This window comes from Entelurus aequoreus, linkage group LG01, assembly GCF_033978785.1.
Source record: "Entelurus aequoreus isolate RoL-2023_Sb linkage group LG01, RoL_Eaeq_v1.1, whole genome shotgun sequence".
In the NCBI taxonomy this organism is placed as follows: domain Eukaryota; kingdom Metazoa; phylum Chordata; class Actinopteri; order Syngnathiformes; family Syngnathidae; genus Entelurus; species Entelurus aequoreus.
The window spans coordinates 3,648,471-3,659,271 of record NC_084731.1 but is presented as its reverse complement, the minus strand read 5'-3'; the positions used below and the strand labels follow the sequence as shown (position 1 = coordinate 3,659,271).

The following is a 10,801-nucleotide window of genomic DNA, read 5'->3' as shown; positions in this document are numbered from 1 at the left end:
TTATATAACGTAGTAAATAATCGTGATTAATAATCGTGATTTCAAAATTGATAAACATAATCGTGATTATTATTTTGACAATAGTCGTGCAGCCCTATATCACATCCTGGAATATTACTCAGCAAATTACACAAAAGGACCTAAAGGAGCATCAAAATAGTCGACATAAAGGGAGGTGAAAAGAGGTGCTCCATGGCATTTGACGGTACCTGAAGCCAAACACTCCGTCATCCGCACAGGAATCCTGACATTTCTTACTGACACCAGACATGGACAAATTCATAACTACAAGGCCCTCTGGGTAATAATATGACACAGCATCTCTCACTGGAGTGTCGATAAATCATTTGGAAAACCATAAGCATGGTGTGCGGAGTGTTGCACTGTACACACCGAATCTGAGCCTTACCTCCACCAGGTGAGGAGTGGGGTTGAAGCCGCACATGTTGCAGACTTGGGAGTGGCACTGGGTGCAGATATTATAGTTGGGTTGTTCGGCTTTGTTGCCGGTGTTGAGGACTGTCTTGCAAAGAGGACAACAAATTTTGGGTTTAGAAGACTTTGGAGGAGCAGGTTGCTGCTGCTGCTGCTGCTGCTGCTGCTCCCTATGCTGCTGCTGTTGATGCTGCTGCTGAGGTGGAGCTCGAGAACCTTGTTGTGTAGGTTGAGATCCTGAGGGTTTAGGTGCCCCAGGTCCTACACCTGGTTTGGGCGATTGTTTTGGGGGTGGTTGTTGGGGTTGAGTGGTCTCAGATATAAGCGTACTGGCTTGGTTAAGGAGAGAAGCACCAAAGCCAAATAATTTCCCAAAAGTCTGCTCAGGTGGTGGGGGCTGTCGTGAGGGGGAGCTGCCTGCACTGCGTGTCTGGTCTTGGCGGGGCGGATGGGGCTGGTGGGCGGGGGAGTTTCTGGACAAATCGGGCTGGGATGGGGCTTTGGCCATTCCAGGGAGAGGCACTGCCCCCGGAGGCAACTTTGTCACTCGCTGACCTGAGCCAGGCAGAAGAGTCTGTTTGGAAGGGACGGGGTCCGGAGGGGTCTGCCCTGGAGGTCGTGTCTCAGGAGGCATCTGTGTCTGAAGGGTTGGCTGGGAAGAAGCATCGAGTCCGGGTTCTGGTTTGGCAGCATGAGAAGGAGAGTGTATCTGTTGTTGACTCTTAGAACGTGGTGTGGTCATGTCCATCCCCAGCGCTCTCTGCATCTGACAGTTTAGGCATAGCCACTCCTGAACCTGGGAAAGAAACAGTGGCAACAGATTAGTGACTATTTGTGTCCTGTTATGTATACACTATGGACCATACCAGACGACCATTTTTGAAAATACCTTTTTAGACACATTTTTTATGTCAGTTACATTATATTTTATTATCTGTCACATATACACCTTATGTATTACGATAGACCCTAGAGGCCACATCTCAATGTGCTTATGTATTTTGTACGGTTGAGTGGTAAAACGATAGCCCTTTGGTCTTACACCATTCAAAATTAATCCATTGAATTGTACTCCTAAAACTGATTGGAGGAAGTGTTACCTCTGTCAGACTGATACAAAAGCAGAATTAAAGACAACCCCAATCTGTTATGAGTATAGTTGGGGTGGATATTCCGTGATAGCCAGAATCCTACCTAAATTCCAGGCACTCAATCAGCTACCCATGAGGTTAGATCCATTTAGATTAGATGAAGTAGGTTGTATTCAGAATACACTGAGGCTAAATAGTGCCGAGTACCAGCAAAATTTTTGCAAAATGTTTGGCAACGACAAACTTTAGCGTGCCACGAAAAGACCAAATGGAGAGGGCAATGCAAATTATATCACTTCAGCCTTAAGTATACATCCAAATGTGAGTACTAAATGATTGAATAATCAACCACCAAAAAATCCACACTATATAAATTTTTTGCAAAATGTGGACAGAAAATTGACATCCTATCCTACTGTACCTACGAGGAAAAGTGTAATCATACTGTATGTTTAATGAAACAGCCAACCCCAGATTAGTAGTATTGTTTTTATACTTCTTACACCACTTCAAATTTTGTTTTTCACTGTTGGTAACATACTTTTCTGAGAGAATAGGTCCTGGAACCCATGTGTACCAAATTTGGTGCCTGTACCACCAAGTGAAAGATTTTCTCAGCAATGTATAAGAGTGAGATTAGTAAGGCTGCAGCTAACGATTATTTTTCTATCGATTAATCTATGGATTATTTTTCGATTAATCGGTTAATCTATAGATTATTATTTTTTTGATTAATCTATAGATTATTTTTCCTTTTACCGATTATTTTTTTATTCAAAATGAAGATGAAAAAATAAATGTAGGCCAGTTTTTTCAAAAGGCATGGCTTTTATTTACAAAAAAAAGAAGTATGGCCACTCTGAGGAAGGCTGCAGAAGCAAGATAGCCGAAACTTGTCAGGTACAAAACTTTACCTTACTAGCCTATATAAATCAACCATTTATAAGTATGGCCACTCAGTCAACATTGACAACAACATGACTAAATATTCTGTAACAATGTAAACATTTAAAACTTTTAACATTTAACAAAATTAAAAGTAGCTTATTTGCTTTTTAATGTGCAAATATAAAAGTCAACATCCAGAGCAAATCTTAATATTCTGCAATAGTATAAGCATTTCAAAAGTAAAAGTATTGCTTATTTTGCTTTAAAATGTGCAAAAATAAAGATAAACATCCAATACAAAAAAGTGCAAAACGAAATATTCTGTAACAACAATGTAAACATTTCAACAAAAGTGAAAGTATTGCTTATTTGCTAAAATGTGCAAAAATAAAGATAAACATCCAATACAAAAAAGTGCCAATCTAAATATTCTGGAGCACTGTAAACATTAAGTATTGCTTTTAAAATGTGCAAAATAAACATCCAGTCCAACACAGTACACAATAACCAATTCTACTCATTCCAGTGAGTGACTAACAGTTGTAATGAAGAAAGGTTAGCATGTCTACATGCTCTGGTTCTTTTCTTGTTTACAATATTCCCAGCAGCTGAAAATAGGCGCTCAGAAGGGGTCGATGTGGCTGGAACTGAGAGGTAATTAGCCTGCACCTCAAGCCAGGACTGCGAGTGAGCTGAGCTGCAGTTTAAGTTTCTAGAAGGTCAACGGGCTCATAGTGATGTTACTAGTAGTTGACTGGGAGGTGTTTATTATCATTTGGGGAGAGTCCGCTGCCTGATGCTCACCTGCTAAACACCTATCTGCTCCACACTGAAGCGCTGACTACATGCGCTCTGAATACGCACTGCTGATTGGCTGATAATGCTTAGTGTGTACCAATCAGATGGTTGTGTGGGTGGGACAATGCTGCGTGCTGAGACAGAGGCAGAAGGAGCAACGCAGCTTGTTAAGACTTTAGCTTTAGCTTAGAAACTCGTTCGGTACAGCCCCGTACCGAACCGAAAGCCCCGTACCGAAACGGTTCAATACAAAACACGTACCGTTACACCCCTAGCAGATACAAATGACACATTCATGTTTTTGTGTAATGATGACAACGTATGCTCATGCGGACGATTGACTAGTTGATGGTTTTCTTTTCAAATGTTCGTTCATAGCCGTTGTGCTGCTATGATAGGCCATTTCCGCTCGACACAGTGTGCATACAACAACATTATTAGGCCATAAATTATTAATACTGTACAAAAACAAAAAGATAACTATTTACGAGCTTTTGACAAAAGAATATTGTGTGTTGCTACAACGTCACTTTTTGTTTTTGGTCACCAATTACCAAACTTGCAGTCTAATCGATGGGACAGTCACATTACCCTCAAGTTTTTCTCATTCTTTTTTAGCAGCTATGTCTACATTGATGTGATGTTACTGACACTTAGTGACAAATGTTTGGTACCACATATTAGGGCTGCACAATTAATCAAATTTTAATCGTGATCACAATTTTGGCAGGTACGATTAAATGAGAGTGATCATTGGCGATATTAACGTAATATGCTCTCACATCACCTAACTTGCGTGGCTGACGGCTTTGACTTCTCCAGTTACGGAGCAATAAGAACAGTAAAAGTGACCTTTGTTTCAAAATGATTAGTTCCAGCTCCAACAACAATGTGGATGTCGCTTCAGTCGCCATTGTTTACTAGAGCCACTACAAACAGGAAGCTAATAGCTGGTCAGCGACAGTTGTGGTTGCAAACACTACGTCTCCATGCACTAAATTACTCAGATTTTTCAAAAAGTTCGTATTTTTGTATTTTCACACTTACGTGTAGTGTTTGTGACGTTACACTAGGCATCTGTGGCTAAAGTCACAACAGTTTAGCTCTGTGGTAGCTTATGGCTGCTGTAAAATTGCCACAGCATCAAGAAATTATCTTGGATTGCGCTATAACGGTGTTTTTCAACCTTTTTTGAGCCAAGGCGTATTTTTTTCATTGAAAATATCCGGTGGCACACCACCAGCAGAAATCATTAAAAAAAACGAAACTCGGTTGACAGCAAAAAGTCGTTGTCGCAATTGTTGGATATGACTTTAAACCAGGGGTCACCAACCTTTTTGAAACCAAGAGCTACTTCTTGGGTACTGATTAATGCGAAGGGCTACCAGTTTGATACACACTTAAATAAATTGCCAAAAATAGCCAATTTGCTCAATTTACCTTTAAATCTATGTTATTATTAATAATTAATGATATTTACACTTAATTGAATGGTTTAAAAGAGAAGAAAACACGAAAAAAATGACAATTAAATTTTGAAACATAGTTTATCTTCAATTTCGACTCTTTAAAATTCAAAATTAAACCGAAAAAAAGAAGAGAAAAACTAGCTAATTTGAATCTTTTTGAAAAAATTAAAAAAAGAATTTATGGAGCATCATTAGTAATTTTTCCTGATTAAGATTAATTTTAGAATTTTGATGACATGTTTTAAATAGGTTAAAATCCAATCTGCACTTTGCTAGAATATATAACAAATTGGACCAAGCTATATTTCTAACAAAGACAAATTATTATTTCTTCTAGATTTTCCAGAACAACAATTTTAAAAGAAATTCAAAAGACTTTGAAATAAGATTTAAATTTGATTCTACAGATTTTCTAGATTTCCCAGAATAATTTTTTTTTTTAATTTAACAAAATAAGTTAGAAGAAATATTTCACAAATATTCTTTGTCGAAAAAACAGAAGCTAAAATGAAGAATTAAATTAAAATGTATTTATTATTCTTTACAATAAAAAAAATAAAAAATTACTTGAACATTTATTTAAATTGTCAGGAAACAAGAGGAAGGAATTTAAAAGGTAAAAAGGTATATGTCATTAAAAATCCTAAAAATCATTTTTAAGGTTGTATTTTTTCTCTAATATTGTCTTTCTGAAAGTTATAAGAAGCAAAGTAAAAAAATTAATGAATTTATTTAAACAAGTGAAGACCAAGTCTTTAAAATATTTTCTTGGATTTTCAAATTCTATTTGAGTTTTGTCTCTCTTAGAATTAAAAATGTCGGGCAAAGCGAGACCAGCTTGCTAGTAAATAAATAAAATTAAAAAAATAGAGGCAGCTCACTGGTAAGTGCTGCTATTTGAGCTATTTTTAGAACAGGCCAGCGGGCTACTCCTCTGGTCCTTACGGGCTACCTGGTGCCCGCGGGCACCGCGTTGGGGACCCCTGCTTTAAACCATAACCAAGCATGCATCACTATAGCGCTTGTCTGAAAGTAGGTGTACTGTCACGACCTGTCACATCACGCCGTGACTTATTTGGAGTTTTTTGCTGTTTTCCTGTGTGTAGTTTTTTTTCCTCTTTTTTTGGTATTTTTCTGTAGCAGTTTCATGTCTTCCTTTGAGCCATATTTCCCGCATCTAATTTGTTTTAGCAATCAAGAATATGTCAGTTGTTTTATCCTTCTTTGTGGGGACGTTGTTGATTGTCATGTCATGTTCGGATGTACATTGTCTTTGCTCCACAGTAAGTCTTTGCTGTCGTCCAGCATTCTGTTTTTGTTAACTTTGTAGCCAGTTCAGTTTTAGTTTTGTTCTGCATAGCCATCCCTAAGCTTCAATGCCTTTTCTTAGGGGCACTCACCTTTTGTTTATTTTTGGTTTAAGCATTAGACACCTTTTTACCTGCACGCTGCCTCCCGCTGTTTCCGACATCTACAAAGCAAAATAGCTACTGGCTGCCACCTACTGATATGGAAGAGTATTACACGGCTACTTTGCTGAGCTCTAGACAGCACTGACACTCAACAACAGCACTTAATTTGCAGTCTATAATTACTGGTTTGCAAAAAATATTTTTAACCGAAATAGGTGAAATTAGATCATCTCCCACGGCACACCAAACTGTATCTCACAGATACACACAGTGGTTGAAAAACCACTGTGTGTATGAATGAACATGATGCTACTACCAAGAATTTATTTGAGTGGATGCAAGTTCAAAGCAAAGAAAGACCGGCGGGAGGGTTTTTTCAAATACATTTTCGGCCGTAGGATCATGGAAACAAAACTTTTAAATGTCTCTGAGTTCATTCATAAGGCTCTCTGGATTGATGGAAGGAGTCTTAAATCCAAAGGAAAAGACAGATTGTGCCCCGACTGATAGTGTTCCAGATGAAAGTTGCTAATGATCTGGACTATCTTGCCAGTTGTGTGGAATCGTTAATCAGTTTGGAGTGCAAAACTGCAGAGTGAAGAGGTTTGTGAACGCTTTATTCGTTGCCTTGTAAAATACTTGCCACATTCTACATATTCTTCTTAAATGTCAGTTCCTTTTTTTCTACCATCGATGCACTTCAAATTGTTCTGTTCTTTTAATTCATAAAGCAAATAAACAATCTCCTCTTCATTCCAATTGTTGCTTATGTTTTTATTTAATGGTATCTGCTTCTGGGTTATATCCCGCCCGTTGAGACTGGCGCCTAAGGGTCCCCTTAGGCGGCACACACCCCTTCGAGAGATCTGGTTTTGATTCGCATAATCCAGGTGTGTTACTCCGACTTTTCAAAAACCGAACACAATCAGATGAGGTGTTTTCATGGGTTGTAAAATGCTTATTCACAGCTTAACTATTTCAGAAATCTGACTAATTTAGTGCATGGATACGTACTGACTGCATCTAGCATTTTGGAAGAAAACTGCAAACAAGCCCCCATGGAAGAGGTATAAACGAATCAAGACCCCGTCAGAGGGGACACAAGCTAAGTGACGCTAGAGCAGCCTTTAAGGGTTTGTTTAAGTATTATTTCTTTAGGTATAGGTTCCAACTTCATCACAAATGTACTTAGAGGACAAAGCTGTCGTTAGAAAGGAACTCACATCTCGACCCAGGACCCCTTTACAAACATCTAGACCTCGGATATCAGATGGCCCGTCTTTTTCAAAATGTTTAGTATTCTCTATCGTCTAATATCTTCCTGTTGTATTCTGTCCAAAGTCTAGAGCAGGGGTCGGCAACCTAGAACGTTGAAAGAGCCATATTGGACCAAGACTACAAAAAACGAATCTGTCTGGAGCCGCAAAAAATGAAAAGCCGTATATAAATCTTATAATGAAGGCAACACATGACGTAAGTGTCTATATTAGCTTTAATAGCCTACTATCAAAATTACTTTAAAAGTCTTATATAAGTCTTATAATGAAGGCAACACATGACAAAGGGTGTCTATATTAGGTATAATAGCCTACTATCAAAATGACTATGTGTCGCAGGCTGAGGCAAATCTTCGTTGACAGATATGTTGGAATGTAATATTTATTCTACACATTTTTACAACATTAGAAACCATTAGTAAATCAGAGGCTACTCAGAAGGTGAGATAACCCCTGGAAATTACTGGCCAATGGTATAGATGTGTGTGTCCAAGTTAAAGGAAACAGCGGGCTGTCTTCTTCTAATAGATGTATTACAATCTTTGGCAAGCTAGGTAATGTTTGCTGTGGTCTGGAACAACATGGCACACAAACATCTGAAATGCAGCCAATATTACATGCAGATAATGTGTCATTAGACATGCAAAAGTAAATTATATACAAAGAGGGCAAAAGTAAAGGATATTAAATTAGCTCAAATATACCTACAAATGAGACATAATAATGCAATATGCACATACAGCTAGCCTAAATAGCATGTTAGCATTGATTAGCTTGCAGTCATGCACTGACCAAATATGCCTGATTAGCACTCCAACAAGTCAATAACATCAACAAAGAACACCTTTGTGCATTCACGCACAGTATAAAAAGTTTCAATCAATCAATCAATCAATCAATGTTTATTTATATAGCCCTAAATCACAAGTGTCTCAAAGGGCTGTACAAGCCACAACGACATCCTCGGTACAGAGCCCACATACGGGCAAGGAAAACTCACCCCAGTGGGACGTCAATGTGAATGACTATGAGAAACCTTGGAGAGGACCGCATATGTGGGTAAACCCCCCCCCCCCCCCTCTAGGGGAGACCGAAAGCAATGGATGTCGAGTGGGTCTGACATAATATTGTGAAAGTCCAACACATCAGCGAAAGTCCAGTCCATGCATGGTGGGGCCAGCAGGAACCATCCCGAGCGGAGACGGGTCAGCAGTGCAGAGATGTCCCCATCCGATGAACAGGCTAGCGGTCCACCCCGGAGCAGAGTAGAAAAGAAAAGAAAAGAAACGGCAGATCAACTGGTCTAAAAAGGGAGTCTATTTAAAGGCTAGAGTATACAAATGAGTTTTAAGATGAGACTTAAATGCTTCTACTGAGGTAGCATCTCTAACTTTTACCGGGAGGGCATTCCATAGTATTGGAGCCCGAATAGAAAACGCTCTATAGCCCGCAGACTTTTTTTGGGCTCTGGGAATCACTAATAAGCCGGAGTTCTTTGAACGCAGATTTCTTGCCGGGACATATGGTACAATACAATCATCAAGATAGGCAGGAGCTTGACCGTGTAGTATTTTATACGTAAGTAGTAAAACCTTAAAGTCGCATCTTAGGTGCACAGGAAGCCAGTGCAAGTGAGCCAGTATAGGCGTAATATGATCAAACTTTCTTGTTTTTGTCAAAAGTCTAGCAGCCGCATTTTGTACCATCTGTAATCTTTTAATGCTAGACATAGGGAGGCCCGAAAATAAAACGTTATAGTAATCGAGACGAGATGTAACGAACGCATGGATAATGATCTCAGCATCGCTTGTGGACAAAATGGGACGAATTTTAGCGATATTACGGAGATGAAAGAAGGCCGTTTTAGTAACACTCTTAATGTGCGACTCAAACGAGAGAGTTGGGTCGAAGATAATACCCAGATTCTTTACAGAGTCGCCTTGTTTAATTGTTTGGTTGTCAAATGTTAAGGTGGTATTATTAAATAGATGTCGGTGTTGAGCAGGACCGATAATCAGCATTTCCGTTTTCTTAGCGTTGAGTTGCAAAAAGTTAGCAGACATCCATTGTTTAATTTCATTAAGACACGCCTCCAGCTGACTACAATCCGGCGTGTTGGTCAGCTTTAGGGGCATGTAGAGTTGGGTGTCATCAGCATAACCGTGAAAGCTAACACCGTATTTGCGTATGATGTCACCTAGCGGCAGCATGTAAATACTAAAGAGTGCAGGGCCAAGAACCGAACCCTGGGGAACTCCGCACGTTACCTTAACATAGTCCGAGGTCACATTGTTATGGGAGACACACTGCATCCTGTCAGTAAGATAAGAGTTAAACCAAGACAAGGCTAAGTCTGTCATCCCAATACGCGTTTTGATACGCTCTAATAAAATATTATGATCAACAGTATCGAAAGCGGCGCTAAGATCAAGAAGCAGCAACATAGATGACGCATCAGAATCCATCGTTAGCAATAGATCATTAGTCGTTTTTGCGAGGGCTGTCTCCGTAGAGTGATTTGCCCTGAAACCGGATTGAAAAGGTTCACAGAGATTGTTAGACGCTAAGTGTTCATTTAGCTGCTGTGCTACAATTTTTTCGAGGATTTTCGAGATAAACGGAAGGTGGGACACCGGCCGGTAGTTTACCAGGAGATCAGGATCGAGGTTAGGTCTTTTGAGTAGAGGATGAATAACCGCTTTTTTGAATGCTAGGGGAACAGTGCCAGAGGAAAGTGATAAGTTTATAATATTTAACACTGATGGACCTAATAATACAAAAAGCTCCTTGATAAGTTTCCCAGGAATTGGGTCAAGTAAACATGTTGTTTGTTTTGTCCCATTTACACATTTTGACAATTCCTCCAATGTTATTTCATCAAAGAGAGAGAAACTATTTTGGAGGGCGGTATCCGTCGTATATACAGTCGTATTTGTGTTAATAGAACCCAGTTGTAGCTGAGATGCATTGTCTTTAATCTCTTTTCTAATGACTTCAATTTTCTTATTAAAGAAATTCATAAAGTCATCTGCTGAGTGGGTGGAGCTACTGGGAGGAGTCCCTTGTTGGGTTAGCGATGCTACTGTACTAAACAGAAATTTAGGATCATTTTTGTTGAGGTGGATGAGATTTGAGTAAAATTTAGCTTTAGCTGAGGTAAGCATGCGTTTATAAGTTATTAAACTATCACACCATGCTTGATGGAAAACCTCAAGTTTAGTCGCACGCCATTTGCGTTCCAGCTTTCTACATGATAATTTCTGGGCTTTAGTTTCTTCTGTAAACCATGGGGTACACCTTTTAGGGGCCCTTTTTAGCTTTAGCGGTGCTACACTATCAATGGTGTCGCGCAGGGCGTCATTAAAGTTGTTAGTGAGGTTATCAATAGAGCCCACATAATTTGGGAATGGTGCCATTACCGAAGGCAGTAG

The 10,801-nt window shown here is 39.3% G+C and overlaps 1 protein-coding gene across 1 annotated transcript in view; it reads right to left on the bottom strand.

Moving 5' to 3' along the window:
• Positions 1–251: 251 nt before the first annotated feature.
• Positions 252–10,801, bottom strand: part of LOC133653301 (protein bassoon-like) — a 108,493-nt gene continuing 97,943 nt past the window's right edge. The window contains exon 3 of the mRNA XM_062052484.1: positions 252–1,231. Within this exon, the coding sequence (XP_061908468.1) occupies positions 344–1,231 (888 nt within the window). The 3' untranslated portion in view covers positions 252–343. The remainder of the gene's footprint in view (positions 1,232–10,801) is intronic.